At 44.8% G+C, this 24,868-nt stretch overlaps 2 protein-coding genes across 3 annotated transcripts in view; both read left to right on the top strand.

Moving 5' to 3' along the window:
- Positions 1 to 1,071: 1,071 nt before the first annotated feature.
- LOC119659664 (zinc finger protein 676-like) lies at positions 1,072 to 9,422 on the top strand. The gene is made up of 2 exons (XM_038067877.1): positions 1,072 to 1,494; positions 7,896 to 9,422. Exons 1-2 carry the CDS (start codon positions 1,263 to 1,265, stop codon positions 8,816 to 8,818), a joined length of 1,155 nt encoding a protein of 384 aa, XP_037923805.1. The 5' UTR covers positions 1,072 to 1,262; the 3' UTR covers positions 8,819 to 9,422.
- A 6,695-nt stretch (positions 9,423 to 16,117) lies between these two features.
- Positions 16,118 to 24,868, top strand: part of LOC119658890 (dihydropyrimidinase) — a 52,993-nt gene continuing 44,242 nt past the window's right edge. For both annotated transcript variants that reach the window (XM_038066689.1, XM_038066688.1), the window contains exon 1: positions 16,118 to 16,322. The gene's annotated coding sequence lies outside the window, so the exon portion shown is untranslated. The remainder of the gene's footprint in view (positions 16,323 to 24,868) is intronic.

The raw sequence follows: 24,868 nt of genomic DNA, 5'->3' as shown, positions 1-24,868 counted from the left end.
GTATGCAGTACGAGGTCTCGCTTGTTTTGTTGCAGTTTTCTTTATTTTTGTAATGTTACTCATTTGATTAGGAGGTCCGCGGAGCCATAGCTCCCAGGAGCCCGGTAAGGTCAAGCTTACTCACTGAGGCGTCTAGGTATCAGTCAGTTAGCCCCGACTGCAAACTATCCAATGGGCACGGTTCGCATGACACCCTGAATTGGAGAGTGTGTTTTTTCGACTCCCCAGTCAAAATCCGTTGCGTTTTGTTGTTTGTCGTACAGGGTGTGGCTATCCCACTCACTAACGGTCTTGGTAGATTAGAAGTTTAGCCCCTGGAAAGCCGCACATCACCCTAGAAGAGAAACAGCTCACTCTCAGAAGAGATAGGTTGGCCCCAGGGAGCTATATTCCGCGTTAGTCTACCCTGCAGTGCACCGCTTGACCCCATATATACAGTACCACACTGTTCATTCGTTTTCCCTCCGTACAGAATCTTATAGGCTACACTTCTCTGGTTGAAAGTCCTTTAATCTGGAGAGAAGATATAAAAGAAAGGTAGGACCTTTTAATGAATATTCTGCTGAGATATTCCCAGGTTCCTATTTAAAGCAAATTAGAAAACAAAAGATCAACTGAAAATTTTGGAAAACATGCGAGAATTCAGTGGACAATGCGAGCCGCACGTTATTTAGTTTCAACAACTGAATGATTTGGTCAATTGATCGAGAAGAATGGAGGCAAGGATCGACTTGACTTGAGTTTTATCAAAGTTTCCTTTAAGGTAAACTTCATAACGGGTAGATCGAAGTTTCTATTCTATCTCCAGCGACTGAGAGATTTCTACTGCAGGTAAAATGATAACGTATGTCTACATCGCTCTCATGGACCTCTTTCTAATCAGAGAGAAGAGAAGTTATTTTCTCCATACAATATAGACGCATAGAACAATTAGATTAATCAGAATGAGGGCTTGTTTTGATTATATCAAAAGTTATTGTTTTACCAGAGTACATGTTTTTGTATTTATTTGTAACAAAATAGAATATGAGATGAAAATATCTATTAACAAAAGTAAGGGCAATTACTGAATGACCTTTCTATTATTTTCAGATTCCGAAAAGATGAGAGCTCATAGTGGCTCCCCGTTTGATTGCAGTATTTGCTGAGGTCCAGTTACACTTTCAGATGATACAGTCGTTCCGTGCTCCAGGGTGACATCTCGCACTCTAGTCAAGTTTATAAACAAATATTGAAGGAGACGGGCCAGGTGATTGGAGCAAATGGATGGGAGATCTAGCGACGATACAGTGGTAGTTGTTGTGCACGCCTCGAATGAGGAGATTAGATGCAAAGTAGTAAGTCACGGAAATAAGGTACTCCTAATCGAGTGTGACGAGAACCCTCCTCTCAATGGTAATAGTAGAAGTTTGGAAAGAAATTATAGTTGTCCCCACTGCAGTGTTCAGTGCGAAGATGAAAATGACTTATCGAATCACATTTTAACAAATCATGGTAAGTAGTTTAAATGGCCAAATATGTAGAATACTTTCGAATTGTTTATTGTTTAATACGTAGTTTTCGACCCAAAATTAATTGATGCCCGAGACAAAACAAACCACAAGAATTATCGCTTAGACTGCCAGTTGCTATTGACTTTTGCCCAAATCGTTCGTTCGGAAAAAAACAGATAAAAAGGTATTCTTGTAACTTAAGCCAGTGTGAAAATTTTGTGAAAAAATGGGCATTGGGTAAAAAACATGTGGGACTGACCCTGACTCCCTCCCTGCCCCGCGGAACCACCCTAACTTATTACATCACGGGACGGAGTCAGCTCATTCTAGCTTAATCACCTTTCTTCTATACGTGGCGTACGTGACCGCCTTTTTCTCCTCTCCTCTGTCTTTCGCAGTTTATTTTGGATAGATGCGATCATACAGTTGACCGCATCCCAATTTTCTTGTTGGGCTACCATTTTCGCCACCAGATTTTCTGGTACCAGTACCTCTCCTAGAGTCTTCTCTAGATTCCTCCTTTCTTCCACAAATCTCGGACAGTGGAAGAATACATGCTCTGGGTCCTCTGGGACTCCGTCGCAATTTGGACAATCTGGTGTGGTCTCCAATTTAAACCTGTGCAGGTATTGGTGATATCCTCCGTGCCCCGTGAGAAACTGGCTTAGATTATAATTAATCTCATCGTGTCGTCTCTCCAACCACTCCTTGATGACAAAAATGAACCTGTGAGTCCACCGTCCCTTTCCCGAGCGTTCCCACCGCTCTTGCCATTTATTTATGTATCTCTCCCTCTTAGCGTTCTTCGTCTGTGATAAGGGAGAGATTGGCTTCGCATTGTATACATTCGCCATCTCATCTGCCAAGATGTCAATCGGCATCATTCCAGAAATGACGAATGCTGCATCATCTGAGACAGTCCTGAAAGCAGAGCATACCTTCAGGGCTGTCGTCCTATAAACTGCCCTCAGTTTGTTAGCGTTAACTAACATCCGCAACGCCTTCTAATTGCCATCACAATTAGGAATCTCTGAAAGGTGTCTGCGCCCTCTCTTGTTAGGAAAATAATCCCTTGATAATTCTTAACAAGAGGGTAGCGCACGTGATTTGCAGAGACGACCGGCCTCTGAATCGTCCCATCTCCTTTATAGGCGCTTCCCCCGTATTTATATCCGCCTCAGAACTGGATGGCTAGTTTCATATTTTTGCGGGTCTCCTTGTATATATACTCTTTCTGCACCTGATCGATCCTATTTACTACCCTCTGACCCGTTCGTCTGGTTCGGTGGCAGACTGATCGAAGGCCGATCAGTTCACTATTCCACCAGTAGTTGGGTTTTTTACTGGGGAATGCACATCTCCTAGGAGTTGCACTTGCATGAATGTTTACTCATCCAGTGTTTTTGTAGACCAGCCTGATGTTCTTCTCGGCTTTTGGTATGCCTTTTTCCGCACCGTGTGGTTGTCTCCATAATTCGAAAATAATTGCCTGGTGGTCGGTGCGGGTTTAGTCCACGGTAATTTGCCAGCACATACAATGCATCAGTGCAGGTCGGGTTTACGATTGAGGCTGACCCCCCTAACATTATCTTCATCGGCCTGAACTTTGTGTTAATTTCTCTGCTTCTCCTTTCGAGGGCCCACGCATTAAAATCACTGGCGATCACAATCGGCCTTCGCCCCCTTGAGTCGTGAACATAGTTGTCCAACTTGTCTTCACCCTTAGAAAATGTGAGACTGGGTGAGGCGTAGCAACTGTGCACGTACACGTTGCTCATTTTTGTCCACACAAAGCCTAGTCAGCCTAGTCAGCCTTATCAATTTCGTCGGGATACCAAATTCTCTCATGACCGTGTACAGTTTTACCCTGGCTATGCTATCATAGGCGGCTTTAAAGTCGATGAAAATATGGTGTAACTGATGTCCATATTCCAGCAGTTTTCCCATCGCTTGCCGCACAGAGAAAATTTGATCTGTTGCTGATTTGCCTGGAGTGAAGCCTTTTTGGTATGGGCCAATGATGTTCTGGGCATATGGGGTCATCCGGTCTAGCAAGATAGTGGAGAATATCTTATAGATGGTACTCAGCAACGTGTATCTATAACTGCTGCACTGTGGGATATCTCCTTTTTTATGTATGGGACAAATAATGCCTCTTTGCCAGTCGTCAAGCATTGATTCGCTGATTTTTAAGCCGTTTGCGGGACCTCCAACTCGCCGATGTTGTTGTTGTTGAGTAGTTTATCAAAGTACTCAACCCATCGCTCCAATATGCCCATTCTGTCGGAAATCAGATTTCCCTCTTTGTCTCGGAAGGATGAGCATCGAGGTGTATAAGGCTTCATCCTGCTGACTTGTTGGTAAAACTTGCGCGCCTGGTACGGTTGCTCCCTGTACTTTTCGAGTCGACCTGTTGGTTCTCCCAGGCTTCTTTTTTCCGTCACCGGAGTTCTTGATAAGTCTCTGCGCGTGCCCACGTCATTTGAGAATGCAACATTACTCGGTATGCAGTATTCTTTCGTTCCGTAGCTAGCTTACATTCATCGTCAAACCAGTCGTTCCGACTCTCTTTGCGGCTGAAGCCAAGTATGTTTGTGGCCATATTTTTGATAACGTTCTTCAGCTGATTGTGAAGATCATTTGTTGATGCTTCATTTCCAGTATCTCTGTTGGCTGCGATTATTGCGGCATCCATTTCCCTCTTATAGGTGTTGCGGAGGGCTGCGTCGTTGATGGCTTCAGTGATTGTCAAAGGGGATTCTGGGTGGTGTTGTTGATAGTAATCCAAGTCTATATTGGCCCCCCTATATGTTCTGACATTCATCCAGGCAGAGAGGTGGCGGCGTTCGATCAGCACGTGGTCAATTTGGTTAAAAGTGGTTCCATCTGGAGAGGCCCACGTATGTTTGTGGACCGCTTTCCGGGCAAACCAGGTACTTCCAACAACCATTTCGTGTGCAACTCCTAATTGAATGATCCACAGTCCGTAATCTTTTGTATTTTCATGTAAGCTATGGGAGCCGCCAGCGTATCGCCTGAATACGGACTCCTTCTCTACTTGGCTGTTAAAATCCCCAAGTATGATTTTGATATCATACCTGAGACAGGCTTCGTGGGTTCGTTCTACTGCCTCGTAGAAGGTATCCTTCTCTGATTGTGCAGCCTCCTCTGTAGGGACGTGAACCTTAATGAAGCTTATATTTCTAAATTTGCCTCGCAAGTGCAGAATGCATAGCCGTTCGCTTTTCAAAGCCGATAACAGCAGGTTTCATTTTTTGGTTGACTAAGAAACCTACTCCGAGCACATGGTTTACTGGATGGCCACTATAATATATGGTGTAGCGACTCTTCTCCTGGAAACCGGTCCCTGTCCAACGCTTCATGTCTGTACAGGGAGCGCACGTTCAATGAGAAAATGCGCAAATCGTTATTTCTTTGTCATTGCCGGGTTCGTGTCGTGTTATCCAATTACTTAAATTACTTTTAAAAATTTGTTTAAAACTACTAATTACCTGCTAATTACCACAGCGAGTCTTGTTAATTTCGAGGCGCACATACCTGAAGCTGTGTTTAATAACCACATCACGTCTTCTGTCAAATTTTCTAAATTTTCCCAAGGGTCCAAGGTTGTCGTTCGGTTTGCATGACGCAAGAGCTCAAGATTTTCTCGCTGAATGGTATGGCCTTCTTCGAATATACGCACTGCAACTAATGATCTTATGCACGACTTTTGTTTCCGAACACTACTTACCGCTTTCTTGGTGTGTTCATTAAATCTAGTCCTTATCACACGTTTAGTCTGCCCTATGTATCTCTTATTAAAATCGCTGCATCGTTATTCGGTCCATCTCGCTTTTTTCCTCCGCTGCCAAAGGATCCTCGACGCTTCTCAGTAAATTCCGCAAGGTTAACGATTGATTCGAACCTTCGACTTCCAGTTGAAACTTTTTTATCCAATTCCTGATGTTGTTAAATAGGTAAGAATACGGGATACTTATCCGTCTAGTGATTGCCTTCTTTTGCTGCGAAAATAGTGTTGTATAGGCATACCTATTTTGTTACATCATTTTTCTTACGACCAGCTTCTCAATAATCTGAGGATCATACCCATTCTTAACAGTGATGTCAATTATATGCTGTCGTTCCTTATTGAAGCCGTATTCCGCAAGAGGGTATGTGATCAGTCGGTGAATCATGCAATTATAGGCTGTCATTTTTGGGAAAATGTATGGTGTGAAGTAGCTGGTATCGTTCTCTGCGTTGCTGTAAGCTTACAGTATATCTCGAACTTAAACTTCCTGATAGAGTTGAGCCCCATCCTTTTCTATCTCTAGTGTAAACTTTTTTTTTTATGATGAATCTTGCTTGTAGAGGAGATGACCATGTCGATATCGTCTCTTCTAATCGCATATACGTCTTCTACATACTTAAACCATACTTTAGGCATTATTCCCCTCTGATCAATTTCTTCATCCCGACTCCTGAAGTAGTTTTGTAGAATCTATCCCGAAACATAAAATAGTTTTCGTTCATGCAGAGCCTGGCAAAGTTTGCAATGCTCTTCCTTTTGACCACTGCTCTTTGCTGATTGTGGTTTTCACGGCATACCAATATTGAGCTTGATTTCGTTCGCTGTCTTATCAGCTTCTTCCTTCCTAAAATGCCTTAGATCTTTTTGTAATAAGGGTGGTGCACTATGAATATTTCCACTGGTTCAGGTTTGCAACTTAAGTTTAAAGGAGCATGATATGTATTTCATCCTATAGGTCTGCTTTTAATTCCTGGACCCTTTAAAATGCTCGTCCCATAATTAAGCCTACTCAGATTATTGATTGAAAGTCAGTCTCTCGTTTTCGTGCAGGCGGGTTTGAATCCTAGTTACGTCATGATCGTTTGTACAGGGTGCGGCAGCATAACTTCCTTTTTTCAAAACTCAATAAAACCTATTGTATGCATCGGAAAATATATTATTTATTTTTTATAATGTAGGTACATGTCTAAAGTTTTTATTTACATTGTTTTGAAGATCAAATCTGTTGGGTGACGTCCCCCATTCTCCATACATTGCGTAAACCGATTTCTGGCGTTTGTCATGACTCTTGTTAGCATAGCAGGTGTTATGTTGGCAATTTCTTCTTGGATATTGGTCTTCAAATCTTGTAGGGTTCTTGGACGGTTCACATAAACATGGGATTTCAAAAAACCCCATAGAAAAAAATCACAAGGGGACAGATCGGGAGAGCGTGCCGGCCATTCCAAATCGCCTCTAATTGAGATAAGGCGCTCTGGAAAGTGTTCCCTCAAAACAGCCATCGATGCTCTTGAAGTGTGTGCTGTTGCACCGTCTTGTTGGAACCAAGTGTCCCCCAAATCCAAATTTTCTAGCCGTGGGGAAAAAAAATTCTGTAGCATGTTTACATATCGGTCCGAATTCACTGTCACTGTAACCTCATTTTCCTCAAAAAACCAGGGACCAATAATTCCAGCTGAGGAAATTGCACACCACACTGTGACTTTGGGTGAATGCAAAGGCTTTTGATGCAATTCTCGAGGGTTGGTGTCAGCCCAATAGCGCATGTTTTGTTTGTTAACCGACCCACACAAATGAAAATGGGCTTCATCGCTAAAAAAAACAATAGCACCCTCGGGAACGACATCAAGAAGAAGCTCACACGCGTTCATCCGAAAATTGAAGTCACGTTCTGAAAGTTCCTGCACTATCACCATCTTATAGGGATGAAAATGAAGATCATCACGAAGAATTCTTCTCACAAAACGATCGGATAGTCCAAGGGCAGATACGTGTTTGCGCGCAGAACGCCGTGGCGATCGCAACATTGACGCTCTCACTGCTTCAATGTTCTCAGGTGATCTAACGGGCCGAGGGACTCCAGTTCTTCCTTTTGTCGCACTTGCAGTTTGTCTGAATGTAGTGACTCATGTAACAATTGATTTGGGGTCTGGGGCGGGAGCCAACGGGGCTAAATTAAAGCGATTCCGAAATGCACGCTGTGTTGCAATAACCGAACATCCGTTTGAAAAGTAAACCTCAACGGCAAAGGCACGCTCCTCACTATTCCAACGCATGATGGCGACTGAACCGTGTCGGGACAAAACTTTACAGTATCCCCTCGTGAACGAGACCACTAGCGCTCCGCTATGACATCAACTAACTGAGTGGCGCGCATTTTAAAAAAAGAAGTTATGCTGCCGCACCCTGTATTTGTCTCTGTGCTTGCTCCACTGCAGTAGGTACCACAGCATAATATGGATTTATCTTGGCTGCATCCCTAGTAGGTGCCAAAAAAGGATATATGTTTGAGTGTCTGAAAATAGCTCATTCTTTCTATAAACTACATATGTGTAAGAACCTATCTAATATGATCCGACAACTTTTTGCAGATTTCGGTATATATCTAAATGATGGACATGCAAGCAACGCAAACTACATAGTGGAAGTAGTCAAAAACCTAGATGACATCGAAAACGACGAAACTGAAAGCAACATAAGTGGCAATGTAGTCGAAAGCTACAAATGCAATCAATGTGATAAAGAGTACCAAACCGCGGAAGAACTAGACCTGCACAATCAACTCCATAAGCCATATTTGTGCGAGGAATGTTCACAATCTTTTGCAACAATTTCCAACTTGAGCGAGCACATAATGTCTGAACATGATGAAAACTACAAAGATTCCTTTACGAAATGTAAAATTTGTTCATTTGTTGCAATCAACAGGAGAACATTGCTGCAACATATGATAGTGCATCTCTCTATAGCGAAACTGCCCTGCAAAATATGCCCCGAAATTGCTCCCGATAAAGATTCTTTGTGGGAACACTTTCGCATAAAACATGCTGAACTTGAACCTGTCGAAACGGTTGAAGTTCAACAATGTTTGACTTGCGAGGCTACCTTTTTTGAGGAGGAAAAGTTCATGGAACATTTGAAACAATATAGATCGGAAGCTCCGTATAAATGTAAATACTGCCGCAGTAAATTTTATGAAATAAAAGAGGTCGAGACTCATCTCAATGAACGGCATTCAGATAAAACCAACCACGCCAAAATGTGTAAATTTTGTACGAGGCTAATTCCACTTAGTAGCTTCAATAAGCACCTGCAACTGCATCTGGATGTGTACTTTTGTGACCTTTGTCAACGGACCTTTACATCGGTTGATATTCTGACCCAGCATCGTCTCAACTATCATCAACAAGCCCAGAATGTCTATTTTATAGATGAGCTGAGAAAAAAAGATAAAAAATATGTGGAAGAGGTTCTTCATGCATTCGAGGCTCACGAAAAGTGGGAGAGTGCTTAAGTAAGATTCCAGTTGTTAGTAAATTCGGAAGACATAACAGAGAACTAGCCGTTCTGGATAATTATCTGGTTCAACCCCAGATAATTTCGACTCCTGTTGGACTTTATAATTTCAGAAACTGTTAAACAATAAAAATTCTCTTGAGGACATCACAATTGAGCAAAATGACAAAGCAATTCCTCTAGAACTACTAATGGATTTAGCTTGAAAAAGATATTACCGTCTCCAAAGCAAAATCTCCCGAACAGCAAGTCTTCCCTTAAGCAAGAGTACAATGAGCTAGAGAAATTTGACGGGACCAGAATCAAAATATCTTTTATTTTGTGTAATATTATTTCTAATGCTAGAAAATGTTTATTTAAAATTTGTGATAAAAGCAATGTTGCTGTTCAATTTTTATATCATTGATTTTAGTGCGTCATATTCATTAAGCAGTAATTTGGTATCATTTCCACAAATCGTGTTAGTATGTAGTTTTTACGCTCGTCTCTGTTTACTTAGTTTTATCTAGATTTCCTAATTTACTACTCACAAATTTTTGTGTTACGATATGAACAATTTTAAATTTTTTGCCTTAATAAATTCAAATGCGTCCTTGCAACTACCTTGGGATTATCATCATTATTCGAATAGCCATCCATAGGCTTACTTCCGTGACTCTAAACGCTTTTTTCAAGCTGGGTTTACTTTTTATATTTTTCTCTCTGAATTCATAGTGTAAGTAGGGATTTGTAAGAGGTGACCATTAGGACAAAGAACGAACTACCATTTACAACTTATAATGATCGATCAAAGACTTTGTGGCATCTGACACTATTCATTGTGACCTCCCCTTCCCTTCATTTTATTCAACTGTTTTGCGGCCTCAGATTTCGATAGTTTAAATCGCTCAACTGGAGGATCCCTATCAACTTTTGACAATTCATTTGGTATACCCACAACACCTCTTTCGAGCAATATCTCGATCGAAGAAAGAAGGTGTCCAGGTTCAGAATACACAAAAGTTTTGACGAGATGACTCTAGTTTGTTGCGCTTTCACAGGCTTCAAATTATCCGCACCTTTCCATTGGCCTACTCAAACGTCGGCTAGAAAGCACATCCATATTATTTATTTAGCATTAATTAGAGAGCGATGCAACAATGCTCGTAATTCCAAAAAAACGTTGAAAGGGTCGCGATATTGGCATGGCGTTATCGAGGTAGTCCGAAAACAATGTTACATCACCTTGGCACCAACACGGTCACCAAGCCTGCCAACCAACCAAACTCCTTTAACAGGTTTTCCAGTTGTGAACACCGACTACGCGAGATAATATCTGGAACCGGGCGGCACGTGCTGGAGTTAACCCGAATGCTAGCACTTCGGCGAGATGTGAGCCTGGGTTCTTGACTCTAAGATATTATCTCCCTGTCAGAATACAGAGATCTTACTCACGTGCCTAGACTCAATACTCAAAAAACTAAACCCATCCGGGATAAACTACTCTAGTATAAACGTGGATTGATCGAAGTGGATTGATACCACAGAAAATTGTATTCCCCAAGGAGCTAAACTGCTTAACGACCTAATAAGGGAGGGGACATAATCACAAAAAAAAACTAAAGCACGCGGGATTGACGGGGAAGGATTAGTCCTGAGTCGATTCTGGAACCTAAGTAACGAGTGCCCCCTGTCTTCGTTTCGTCTTCATGGGGGTAAGATGACATGCTGGCCCCACCCTAAACCTAACTCCTCGGGACGCTTTCCGGCAGAGCAAAATCAATTTCTATTCAATGCGTGATTATTATTCTTTACCACAGTAAATATATTCCATAATTATTAAAATAAATGTATAAGCTGCTTATTTTTTTTCACACAATCTCCACTATAATTGTAAGGAATTTCATTTAGGTTTCAACTGCCCAAAAAAACAGTTAACTCCTAAAAAAATTATACAAAAAAGGCAAAAAAGTCCATGTAGACTCTATGCCAGGTGCGCTTCGATGGGCTTCGCTCCAACGACCTGCCGATAAACTCGGGAGTTCTTCAAGGATCGATTCTAGGTCCCAAACTTTTTAACATCTTCCTCCACTTCGGTTGTGTTTGCAAATTCAAGATTGAATGTGGATATTCTCACATAATATATGAATATATATTAGGTGCTACGTACTAATGGGACAAATGCACACTCAAATGTCTTTATAAAATGAATACACAAAACCTTTTGTACCTGTAGCGTCTAGCTTCCGGTTTCCCAACTTGTTTTCATTTTCTTCCTCTAAAATATTCCCCTTCCTCCCGCAAAATTATTCCCTATGCCAACGGCAGCTCAGGCGGCCCCTTACACGCCCTTTCTCCCCAGGCATCAGGAGGGATCCTCTTCACTGATGACGCCATCCTAGATACAATTGGGTCCAGGCCCTCAGTAGTCTCTCTCTCTCTTTCAAACTCCTAACCAATAAGGTCTTTGCATATTTCAACCGGTGGGCCATCACGGTTAATTCTCTTAAGTTTGAGGTTATTTGCTTCAGAAACCCCAGCGGGAAGTGCCCCTGGCGCACAGTGCCAGAAAGTGAAAAACTTCATTTACGCATTGCCAAACTCTCAAGCCAAAATCAAACATTAAATACCTGGAAATCCCTCTCAACAACAAACATAAATCCAGCCCACACATCATATTATCTATTGCAAAAGCATTAAAAAACCTTCTCTCATCTCGGGTCTTGTTCCCTGCCACTAAAACCCTCTTATATAAAACCCTAATTCAACCAATCCAGACCTATGGTTTCCCAGCATGATTACCATGTCACCCAACGTAGCAGAAACCCTCCAACGCTTCGAAAGGACGCTACTCAGGAAATGCACGGCAAAATACAGAAGGCTGAAACCTGATTTCTCTCCTGTACACCTTCTCTGGGGTTTGTCCCATAATTCCGCATATGATCAAACTGTCGCACGTCAGACTAAAGAAGTGAGCGTCCCACCCTAACCCACTAATAAAAAACCTTGGTGCGCGTAATGTTTCGTTGCGCGAGCAGAGGTACTACGTGTCAGAGCTGACCCTCCTCTCGGGCAGTAATTCTCCTCTCAGCCATCACAGCCCCCCCCCCTCTTTTATTATCATCATCAACGACGCAACAACCGGTATCCGATCTAGTACTGCCTTAGTAGGGAACTCCAGACACCCCGGTTTTGCACCGATGTCCAGCAATTCGATATCCCTAGAAGGTGTCTGACGTCCTGATCTACGCCATCGCTCCATCTCAAGCAGGGTCTGCCTCGTCTTCTTTTCTACTATAGATATTGCCCTTATAGACTTTCCGAGCCGAAGCATCCTCATCTATATGGATTAAGTGACCCGCCCACCGTAACCTATTGAGCCGGATTTTATCCACAACCTGACGGTCATGGTATCGCTCATAGATTTCGTCGTTATGTTTTTGTAAGCTGAAATAAGCTCAGTTGGCAGCTAACAACCGTGCACGGTTGTGATTTTCGATCCTAAATAGAAGAAATTTTCAACGGTCTCGAAATTGCAGCCTCCTATCTTTATTCTTCTCGTTTGACCTTTGGTTTGTGGCGCTGACGTTGCCACCATGTACTTCGTCTTGCCTTCATCAATGTGCAGCCCGACATCTCGCGCCGCCTGCTCGATCTGGATGAAGGTAGACTGCACATCCCGGGTTATTCTTCCCATAATGTGAACATCGTCAGCGTAGGCCAATTGGGTGGACTTGAAGAGGATGGTGCCCCTCGTATTTACATTTGCATCGTAAATCACCTTCTTCAGGGCGACGTTGAAGGGGACGCATGATAGGGCATCTCCTTGCCTTAGACCATTGTTAATGTTGAATGGTCCCGAGAGTGATTCTGCTGCTTTTATCTGGTATCGCACATTGGTCAGGGTCAGCCTAGTCAGTCTTATCAAAAGTGCGTTTGAACCAGCAGCTCCAGGGTTTCGCTATAAGATTCCATCCAGGAGCCTTCCGACTTTTTAAGAAAGGATGGGCTCTTATGTTCCTTGGAGAGAATCTTACTGAGCCTCGCGGATTCTCTTGTGCTTTCGATGTTCTGACAAAAGTCCAACCAAGACCGCCTTTTGGCGGTCCTGATGGCCGACTTGTACTTCTTCAGGCAGTCCTTGTATGGCTGCCAGTATTTTTGCCTGTGGCAGATGTTGAAGATTTCTCTGGTCAGCTTCCTGAGGCTAGAGAGATCTTCATTCCACCACGGTGGCAGGGTCTTTTTGCTGTACTTAGTAGGGCACGAGACTTTAAAGGCGATATCGAATGCCTTTTCCAGAGCCCCGACCTTTGACTCCAGTTACTCTGTCGTGCCAATCTTACCAATTTGCGCACCGCCGAGTTTCTTCTTAATTACCTGACCAAACTTTCTCCAGTCGATCCTCTTGGGGTATCTAAAGGGCTTGGAGACCTCTGCGGCGAGATCTAGACTGAAAAGTATCCAACTGTGATCAGAGAAGGACCTCTGGTCAGACACTCTCCAGTCCTCCACCCTAAAAATCACGTTGTCGGTTATTAGGATGATATCAAGAACCATCACAATTCTCCGAGCAGGGGAAATGGAAGGTTGGTGTACTGCCCCTATTACACACCGATAGGTTTGAAGTAATAATAAAATCAAAGAAAGACTTACCTCTTTCGTTGATTTCGGAGCTGCCCCAAAGCGTACGACTTGCATTAGCGTCGCAGCCTATCAGCAGGTTGGCTTTCTTTGTTGCTATGGTGTTCGTCAGATGTTGTAGTTCTTCTGGCGGAGATGATCGGTCGTGAGCCATGTAAGCCGAGGAAATTTACACGCTCTCTGCTCCCGCCTGCTCCAGCTTGACCACGACTAGGTCACTGGAACTCAGGTCCGGACACAGAAAAGCGTGCAGACTCTTCCTCGCGAAAGTAAATGCTCTAGATCTATCCTGATCAGCGTCTCCTGTGTTGTGGAAATTAAAATATTTGCTTTGGAGCCCTTCCATGGTTCGGTCGTCTCCGACCCAGGGCTCCTGTATTAGTGTGATGTCGATTTCCTCCTCTAAGAAGAAGACAAGCAGATTAGCCGAGGCGCACTTCGAGTGCTGCAGATTTATCTGCGTTACCCTCAGCATGATTTGCTTGCATGGGGGGTTCGTCAGTCCCCGTCGGACCATCGATCGTCATCTCCTCCAACAGCTCGTTGGCGGCGTCGATTGGGTCTAGGTCGTCATCCGGTTTTGCAGAGCGGAACACTTTTACCTTTTGTATTCGTGACTCCGAACCACACTTTATAGTTGGCCTTTTTCAGTGCCTCCAGGCACTCCTCGTTTGTACGAAGTAGTAAAGGCTGGCTGTTTGTCTGAGGTTCCTCCTCCTTGACAGCAACCCAGTCGTCCATGGGAATCCCGGGGTTGTGAAGGCGCAGGAATTGTACGAGCTTGTCCTTATCCATGCGGATCTTCGGCAACCAGAGAGCGAACGATCGGTCTCCTGGGAACCTTGTCGTAAGGGATGACCTTGAGCTTGGCGCACTCCCAGGCGTCGCTAATCTTAGCGACACACGAACCGAGAAAGTTCTTAGAGAACTGATCCATGCCAGCTATTACGTGGAACCCACGGACCACCTGAGAAGAATCAAAGTGGGGAATGAGTCCCGGGTGTTTGCCTTCGGTGTCCAGGAGATGCTCATAGACTATACCCGGCAGCCTGGCCTCAACACTGGTCCACACCTCTGGCGCTAGTTTGCCGCTAGCAGAATTGCCATCCGCCAGCGCCACACGTAAGTGGCTCCTGGCCACGTCGCTGAAGGGCTTCGCAGTTCGTCGCCCGTCGGCTGATGGTTGCTGCCCCGTTTCCTTCGGATGTTGATTAGCGTCTGCGCTCTTGCCCACTCTGCTCCACTTCTTATCTTGCTCGACCTCGTCTTGAGATCGATTGCATTTCAGAGCGATGGGCTTCGCCTTTTGCTCGTTAGCCAGGCGTTTGCTATTGTATTCATCAACAATCGACTGGTATTTAGCGAGATCTTATTCATCCCTAACAATCATGCTGAGAATATGCCTTCTGATACTGACTATTGAGCAGGACACCAGTGGACCTTCGCTTCTTAGCCGGTTTCCGGCGACCGACATTCTTGTCGGTTTTCACTTTCGAGGGATCCCCCGACGCTGAGAGTTTCGAGTTAGAATTACTATGTCTGGTACTCGCTACACCCAGCATGACGGCAGTGGATTCCAGGCTGGAAGCTGCTAATCCGTTTGCCGCCTAGCTCCGGGAGGTGCCTGTGGTTGGTTCCAGTACAGCAGTGCTACGGCTAGCACCGAGTGTGCTCCTTGCTAGAGGCTAGCAGCTCGTCCGCCGATGGCATCACCCCCTCTTCTATCTATCGTCGTTTTTTGTATTTGTTTTTTTGAGAATTGAGTCCATGTCTTGGTCCCACGAGTAGCCCGGGACGAATGTCCACCCTGGCTGACCCGGCAACAAGGGTAAGGGTCCTATTTGAAACTGAAGGTGACCAAGGTATTCAGAGTTTGCATACTAAAGACCAAGCTCCCCATTGGCCACGCAGCCCTCGACGTATGCTGCTTTACCTTGGCATGGGATCCTATTAGCACCTTCCCCGGTGCAGGGGGACGATTCCCGGGCTGTTGCTCCGGTCCATCCCCCGCCAGATCTACTTGCCCCTAACATATGACCAGCGGACAAGCGAATCCTCGTCAGTTGGATGAGTCTACTCCCAGCCCGGCCCTACACACTATTGGCCCGCGCGAAGCCGGTTTCCAGCTGCGACCAGCAGGTCGTGTGAGGACTTTCCGAATTATGCAACTTTAACCTGAAGCATAATCAGACCAGGCCTAACAACTCTCATTTCCTCGTTTTCCAGTACGGAGTTCTCTTTTGTGTTCCGTTTATTTAGCTGTAAGTTGTGAATTATAGTAGATTTTAGTGGAGCGTTGTCATTCACCACTTCTTCACTTTATGTCATGGCACTGGCTACGCCCAATATTTCCGTAAGTTAGCATTACATACTTAAATAGTTACGCTTGAGCTTTCAAGTTAATATATCCATATGTATTTTTGTACTGGACATGTATTTCTGTTTCTTTGCTCAATAAATAAATCTGAAATCTGCGTTCTTATAACGTCGTCAAGGTCGTGAAAGCAAACTCTCCACTGACCAAATCCACCTCATCCGATGCACAAACCAAACGTAAGCATGGACACCCAATCTGTCAAGTTCCAGCGAAAGAAAGTTCCCCGGTCGCAGCGCTTTCTCGGCGAACTTTTCCTCTAGCGAAAAGCCAGCGTACAGTGTGTATCGGTTTCAGTATATCCGGTGAATTTCAAGGCGAACGGTCGCGTGGTGGCTTTCGTCCGGCGGTAGTGAAACTTGGCGCGAGTTCCCAGTGCGGTTGCTTTTCCGTGGAAAGATATTCTGTTTGTCGGTCGGTCGCAGTGAAGTTTCGTGTGTGCCCGAGGGGATTCAGATTGGTGTTTGTGCACGGAGTGAACCACCCCAGCCCGACCCGCGAGAAGGTTATTAGAGAAATCGTTTAAAAATAGACAAAACGACACCGACAGCATTTTATTTTTGGTGGCGAGTCTGAAGCAGGAGCCGGCCGCAAGCGTGAATTCAGCCAGGCCGGCCGCGGAACAGCAAGGAATGCATGCATTCAGTGGTAAAGAGTCTGATATCGATTTTTCACTGTTTTGAACACACTCGACGGGGCGAACTGTCGCCCGGAGTTTTTTTATCGCGAAAACCTTCTGGAAACGCTGTGCCAGCAACAATTCTTTTAGGTTCTCAGCCGGGCGACAGTTAACACCGGGCCGGTCTTGAATGACTGCCCATTCTGCAGGTCCCTCATTGTGTCTTGTCACGGTCTGCTGGGGATCCTACGTGCCCGCTCCAAGTCGCCTCGGCATTCTGCACGGAACAGGTGAAGTTCTTGAAAGAGCTTCTTTGCGACGCCCCTCGGCGTTGCTCCCCATCCCACTCGTGCCACCATATTCCCATTCAAATTCTAAATTTTCGTGACTACACCGGGTCAAAGTTCGCAATTAGATTGTATCCGAACAACACTCTAGACGCAGCGTCAAGATCGATATTGAAATGTATTCCCGGATTTCACTTAGAGAACACGCCACAGGCCGAACACACCCTCTGGGTATTTTCAGTCTGTGCATTTTAGATATAACACATCCACAGCCACACAAAAGTGTTGGTAGACGTAATTTTCTCGGCATATTCTATGCCAGCGAAACCCAATTCACAGCAACGAGAAGAAAAAAATTGCTTTCAGATGAGCGCAGAAGGTGAAGAGGTTCACTTACCATGAAAGGAACGTTACTCCTCTACGCACCGCTTTCACAGTATGGACCCCATCGAGGGAAAAAACCTGGATCAAATTAAAGTCAGCAAGTGATGAACGAGGCGATGGAAGCCTATTGGAAATTAGATGTGCTCCATGCATAGAGAATCCACAGACGAATGAATAGGCGCAATCGGGGGCGAGGGGATGGAGGCGGACGCTGCTTCTAGCCGGCTCCATTCTGCCGCCACAGTTTCTACTATTTCAGCGCTTATTCAATGGAAGCAGCATAAACTAACGCGTTACGCATTAACTCGTTAATTACGCTAACCTACTAGCGAAAAAAGGCAATTACTTAGCACTAGTTCATACGCTCCGACGTTCAGTACAGTTATACTGGTTGCGTTGGCTCAATCAGCTCCACCGTTGAGCCACTCAGACTAGCCGAGGAGCGCAACAACAACCAGAGCAATTCATGTAGCTTTGGTTTGGTTTCCCATTTTTCCTAAGCATCTTTCTGGCCAGGTCGACTTATCAGTCTTACATAAAAACCAGTTTATGGACAGATTACCAATCACAGGTGTAGCGTGTTCTCTCGAATTATGCAATCTCCTACAATTTGCATAAATTTTACGTTTTCTGTCCGGATAGGAACTATGGAGTGGAGAGCATTGGGGCTCGTGTGGGAAGTGCGAGTAAACTCGAATCTTTATGGGGTTTTATTTATTTACATATGTTGAAATTGAGTCGCTGTTCCTCGGTTTGTCACGAAATCTTTGGTGTTTATCAAAATAGAACGCACTTTCGAGAAAACTTGCATTAGTAACGGGGTTAGCCATCGGTCATTACGACCTGAAAACAACATTTTGACCTGTTATACTACTTACGTCGGCCTATCATTAATTCTGGAAAACCACAAGCTTCTGTAAAGCGTAGCGCTTGCTTGAGGTCGTGGTATAACTTCATTTTCACTTGATTGAGTTTTGAACACACCAGATTCGTCCGATAAATCCCAGAGTTGGCTTGCTATGCAAGATTCGAATTTAATTTTTCCCCATATCTCTCTCATTTTCCCTTATTTCTAATACCGATCTTCTTATTGTCTCTTCTGGCCTGATCCTATCTCGAACAGAAAGCCTTGTTGGCATATGGGCCAGACATCTATAAATGCATTGATAAGAAGCTGGAATTTGCAGTTGATTTGACATATATGAGAAGTTGTACTACTGTAACCTACGTTGCACAAGTGTCAGAGGCGAAGGGGGAGGTCTTATTACTTTTCCCATAGCATTTGGAGTAGATATCACTAGCTTCGCCAGGTGGTAGCCTAGCCTACAGTGACACGTGAGTATCCCCACAATGATTCTAAGGCTTGTTCCATTCTTGGGGAGCCCAGTATAGTTACCTCAACCATCCCTTTTCTTTCCTCATTTCCATGACCATGAACCCCTTTCTTGGCAAGCTCGTCCGCTGTCTCATTACCTCCGAATTCAATATAGGCTAGAACCTAGAGTCTCCATATCCTATTGTACAAGATAAGCGTATTAAAGCATTCTCATTCCAGTTTAGAGTTCACCTGGTTGGACCTAAGTGTCTTGATAGTCACCTGGCTGTCGGTTAGAACGTGATGCTGTGTCCCTCTTATAATTTCTTTAAAAGTTAACTGACAATGTTGTATATTTCCGCTTGAAATATTTTAGTATGGTCACCCATTCGTTTCGAAATGTGTTTTCGTTGCTCTGGCCATTCTGAAGATTGAGCAATAGAAGGACCTCGGGAGACGCCAGCTCAGCTGCCCTAGCATCAGCTCTAGAGTGCGTGTGCGGGATTTGCATCTACTAAAAACGGCCCCAGTCTGTCTAGTCCCAGACTCGCAGAAGCACCATTTAGATATTGCTTCGAGAGGTGGGCTTGCTTTTAGATGCTTGTTCAACTTTCCACCTCTTAGTGGCTCATTTTGTATTTTTACGATTGCGGAGGAATCCGTAAGCGTGAGCATCTCCACAACTACATTCTTCAGGCTTATTCTCCCTCCCAGCGGTTGGTTCAGATTCCTTCTCTCCATTGCTAACCTTGGGAAGTGAAACAGACATGCTCTTTGTCCTTATTCCTATCATTCAGAATGATTCGACAATTATCCAGCTCAAAGCGATGCATATATAGTCTGTAGCAACCACCGTGTCCCGTGAGGAACTAGGTTGTGTGGTAATTGGTCTAATCGTGTTTCCATTTAAGTCATACCTTAGTGCTGGGAATGAGTGTACAACTCTTCGTAGATTCGTCCCATTTGCGTTGTTTTGGTAGCAGTCTATACTGAGTACATGGCTCAGCTGGTGGATGCAAGACCTACATAAATCTCTACCGAACTAAGGAGTATGGCACCCGAGTTTTGAATGTAACTCCACGTTAGAGACCCGAAGGTCTCTTGTCCATGAAACTGGTGCTCAAGGTGGCGACGAGGAAGACTGTCGGCCAAACTAAAACCCAGTGGCTGTGGAGAGTCACCTTGTAGTGGAACCGGGAAATTTGCACTCACTTTGGTTTGCTAGCCGTGCAGTAGGTGAATGCTCCATAGCCTAATTAGGGCGATCAGACCCGAGTCTGCACGGGGACTCATCTAACCAGGGTATGTTGGTACCATGGGAACCGGAATAGCCCCTGAATTTTCATGTTTCAGGAGAAATCCTGGAGCATGTGAATTCAGCTCGGTTGTTTCCGGGTGGTCCCCTTGTGGAAGCTTCATGGCGGCTGTGGTTACGTTGAAGCGAACAAGAGACATTCGGGTCTCAAACGTTGGGGTTAAACACGGGTGCCGTACTCCAAAGTTCAGTAAAGATTTAGATAGGTCTTGCATCTACCAGTATGGATAAACTGAGCCGCGCAATCAGCATAGAGTAGTACCGTTGTTCTTGTCTCAACGGGGCTTTGGTTGTGGTCGCAAAATCAATCCGTGTCTTAAGGAGAGCGTGGGATTAAGTCCATTGGACAGGTGCTCACGTAAAACAAATAGAAACGTAACTGTCCATGAAACTTCCACTAAGGACCCAACTGCAAATAACCGGGCTGAGAACACCTGCCCCAGGAATTCTCCTGAGACATATAATCTCCGAGGACTATTCCTATGATACCAGCACACCTCTGGTAAGGTTTCGTGGCCCAAACTATTTCGGGTAAGTACCCGTGCAGACCCGGGTCTGATCGCCCACCCGGGTCTGAGTACACAGTTGAGTGGAGATCCTTGGCCGAGTTAATTTCGGGCGACAGGGTTGCTACCCCGTCTTCCTCTTCCACACATTGGAGCGCCTCTAGCTCTCATTTCTCTCGCCAGAATGTCAATTGAGATCATTCCCGTCTGCCTCATCCGACGTGATTCTAAAAGCGCTGCAGACCTTCAGAGCGACCAGCCGATAAACATGCTTCCGTCTTTAGGAATTTGCAAGCGCCTCCAATTACACATAGGTAATGCACAAAGTAGAACGGATCGTTCCACTTCGGCTTGAAGGAATTTCAGTGCTTCCACCCGCCAACCATTCTGCAACTTTTTTGAAAGCGCCCGGTAGCCCCAGCCGCCTTTTGATCTGCATACTTTAAGTGCTCCTTAAAGCTCAGTTTGGTATTAATCATCACCACCAGGTATTTGACCAGTTTCCAGACGACAATATGTCCACCGACTTCCACTTTCATGGTTTTTTTTCTTTCTACGATTTGTTTTCTCATCCACCACTGTCAGCCCGGCTCGTTCTAGCTAGGACTTAACCGCTCCCACTCATTGACAATTAACAACTACAGGTAGACCATCGGCAAAACCGACAATAGTAGGCTTTCTGGGGCGGGAAGAAAGAAAAAGCAGCCCATTATACATGACATTACATAGAAGAGGATTCAGTACGGAGCCCTTCAGTATGGGCGATGTACTTTTTGGGACCCTCATCAGTCCCATGCTAAAGAGTTCTCTCTGAGAAGTAATTCTCGATCAGACTCGCCAAATATTCAGGAAGATCTATGCCAGCCAATGCCTCTTTAATTTGGCTCCAGTTGGTGGAGTTAAATGCATTTTCTTTTTCTAATACTAACACGACACAGCAGTTGCCAGAATTTAGCGCATTTTTTGTCAGACCCACAACGACGCTTATTGCATCCACCGTAAAGTGGGCGTACCGAAAACCATACTGGCGCTCCAACAAGCTATTGCCGCTTTTCATGATGGGTAACAGTGCTGACTGATGGTGTATCATCTTCCCATTTGATCTCTAGACAACTTATTGGGTTTGGAAAGCAATACCGCCTTCGCTTTTTTATAACATTCCTCCATTTTTTCGCAATTTTCCCGCCACTTAGACCCCCACCCTGTATACTATCTTGCAACTATAACTCTTTTCTAAAACCAGTGATCACGAATTTCGCTTCTTTACTCGAAATTTTCGGTTGGGCCTAGTCTCCACGCTTCTGAACTTCGGCCTTTCACCAGTAGTTGGGTTTGCCTACTGGGGACCAGTAACCTCCCAGTGAGTCACCCATTGGGTGATCTGGTTGACTTTACCAATGCCATACCGTCCAGGCATATGTCGGCGTTGAATGCTGTGGAAAACTTATCCCTCAAAAGCTTTCGCCGTATGCCCGGCATTCTATCAGATCTCCTTTTCGATTGCTTGGTGACCACAGTCTCCACTAACAACTCTTCTCGCTAAAGCGGCGCTCAGGTATGTCAGGTTCATTACGGATCCCAAGCCCCTTCCTTTGAAAATGCGTGAGGTCCCAGCATTCGCGAGTACCATGTCTAGCTTCACAAACGTTTCGAGTAAAACAAATCGTTTCACGGTCATTGTCTGGCTGCTTCATCTAAGGGCCTATGCATTAAAATCCCCTGCTATGATTTTCGGCCAACGGCCAACACTGGATGGAACATAACGTCTATATATGTCATCATCATCATCAACGGCGCAACAACCGGTATCCGGTCTAGACCTGCCTTAATAAGGAACTCCAGACATCGCAGTTTTGCGCCGAGGTCCACCAATTCGATATCCCTAAAAGCTGTCTGGCGTCCTGATCTACGCCATCGCTCCATCTCAGGCAAGGTCTGCCTGGGCGTCTTTTTCTACCATAGATATTGTCCTTATAAACTTTCCGGACTCATCCTCATCCATACGGATTAAGTGACCCGCCCACCGTAACCTATTTAGTCGGATTTTATCCACAACCTGACGGTCATGATATCGTTCATAGATTTCGTCGTTATGTAGGCTACGGAATCGTTCATCCTCATGTAGGGGGCCAAAAATTCTTCGGAGGATTCTTCTCTCGAACGTGGCCAACAGTTCACAATTTTTCATGAGGACTAGCGAGATCATTGTCTTGTAGAGAAAGAGCTTTGGCTCTATCGTTTCGAGGGGAACAGTTTTTGTAAGCTGAAATAGGGTTTCTTTAATTGCCGCTCTGTCGAATCCATATTCCTAGCTTGGACGTTTGATCCTTGATTCAAACGTCGTCACCGTGGTTTCCATAAGGCTCACTATTTATAACAAATTCGACGTCTTTCTGGCGGATAATTTGTCCTGTGCCTCCTGGCAGTGGTTGAGATTGATTTATATCAAACACATCTGGGATTGTGTCGAGAATTCTCTTGTACTCCAGGAACATACTGCCTGCAATCCGTCCTTGCTGATATGGTCTTTCAGTTCCCATCTCCATTAATTGCTTCAACCTGTCAACAATTGGTGCATGCATTCGCAATGTGACCGAAGAAAAGGCATCCGAAGCAACGCTTCAGTACCACCTACTCCTTAGGCCGACACATAACCCACTACTCTCCCTGCCGCCTCAGCTGGTAGGCTGATGATGACAGTTTGTGTTCCATTGTAAGTTCCGATAAGGTCGAACTTCTTTTCCAAGGGCTTGCGATTCTCCTCATTCATGGTGACCTCGTCTGTATCTTCTAAGAATCAAGTGATCTCCAGCCCATTAAGAATTGGACTTAAGAATTTGTCCGTGGTTGCATCCTTGGATTTCTTGAGTTCCTTCGACATGTGGACTCAGGCCTCATGTGGTTATGTGGATATACGTTGCCATCATTAGGCCGATCTTCGTATATGCATCCGTAGTGTGGTCGGTTAAGGTGAGACAAAAAGGTTTTCACCGTAAACTAGCCGCACTGCAAATAACTGTGTGTTTGGGTATCACTGGTGCCATGATTACGACATCCACCGCAGCTCTGAATGCACTACTCAATTTGCAGCCCCTGGATATATTTATTCAAAGCACTGCAATAAGAGCAGTTCATAGACTAATTCGATTAGATGTATAGGGAAACAACGGATGTGGGGAGCACAGAGCATGGGAAAAGTCACTGGGAGTACTATATCCAGTTCTTACAATGCCTTCCGATTCTCGTGTCCCCATACATCTATTTGGTAGAAGATATGAAGGTACCCTGAAGCGTAGGGAGAACTGGGAAGTCCCAGAGGAATGCGTGGCGAAATATACGGAAGTCTTCTACAGCGATGGCTCAAAAACAGAAGAGGGTTCTAGAGCCGGAGTCTATCTCTCGAATAAAAACGAGAAGTGGGCTTTTCCTTTGGGACAATATGCAACGGTTTTTCAAGACGAAGTTTATAGGATCCTAAAGGCGGTAAACTGGGCGATTGTGCGGTTGAAGGACAGGCGCATCGCAATCTGCAGTAATAGCCAGGCTGCATTGAGGGCGTTGAGTAGTCCTTGATCACCTCGGAAATCGTTCAGGAATGCAGAAACCGTTTGAACTCTATCTCTAGATACGGTGGAACTACTCTGGGTACCTGGTCACTGTGGCGTAGAGGGAAATGAAATCTCAGATGCTTTAGAGAAAGAGGGGTCAATCTCCCCTATGCCGGGACCAGAACCAGCAATTGGAGTATCAGTAGCATTGGCTAACTCTGTTTTCAAAAACTGGGAACAAGCTTCCCACAATGACAGGTGGCAGAGCCTAAATGCTGCTCAACACACTAAACTTTTCTTGCCAGAACCGAACATGCGTACCAGTACAGTAGTACAGTTTATTCTGTCGAAAAGCAGGAGGACTTGCAGGTGTATTGTGGACATTCTGACAGGCCATCATTTACTAGCTGGGGATATGTTCAGAATAGCAATTACTGAAGATGATACGTGTCCCTTCTGTAATGAGGAAGCGGAATCCACGGAGCATTTCCTATGTGAACGCCTATGGACGCATCGGATCTTTAGTGCCGATGTTCTCCAGTTGCGACGGGTAGCATCACATCCACTAACGGAAATTTTGCGATACGTCAACGAATTCGGAATATTCCGTTAGACGGAGATGGCGAGTACAATGGGCCAACACGGCCTGAGTCCTCAGAAGCTGTAGCTTCTCCTCCACCACACATCACAGTTGAAAGAAAGCTATTCCATACGATCCCCAACAACTTGGTCGTCGGACACTCATGGTTTCAAAAGTCTAATCCATGATCCATACATCATTGCAAAGGTTCCTGTAGGGTTCACTTGGAAAGGGATCTGAAAATGCAAACCCTGAGCGACTCTTCGAACGCTGACGTTAAAGTAATTTTATTTTTCAGTTTCACTTAACACAACACCTATTGGAGTTTGAGTATTTTGCGCCAGCAGCAGATACGTAAACCTTGACCCCTCCACACAGCATTGATTCGAGGTCATTCTGAACTCCTTGATAACATAACCTTTGACCTCACAATTTGTACATCAAATGGAGCGGTCAACATCCTTTGCGTGTCCTGTTGAAGTGATCATATATGACCA

The sequence above is a fragment of the Hermetia illucens genome, chromosome 6 (genome assembly GCF_905115235.1).
Source record: "Hermetia illucens chromosome 6, iHerIll2.2.curated.20191125, whole genome shotgun sequence".
NCBI classification, from domain to species: Eukaryota; Metazoa; Arthropoda; class Insecta; order Diptera; family Stratiomyidae; genus Hermetia; species Hermetia illucens.
This window is presented reverse-complemented; position numbering and strand designations above follow the sequence as displayed.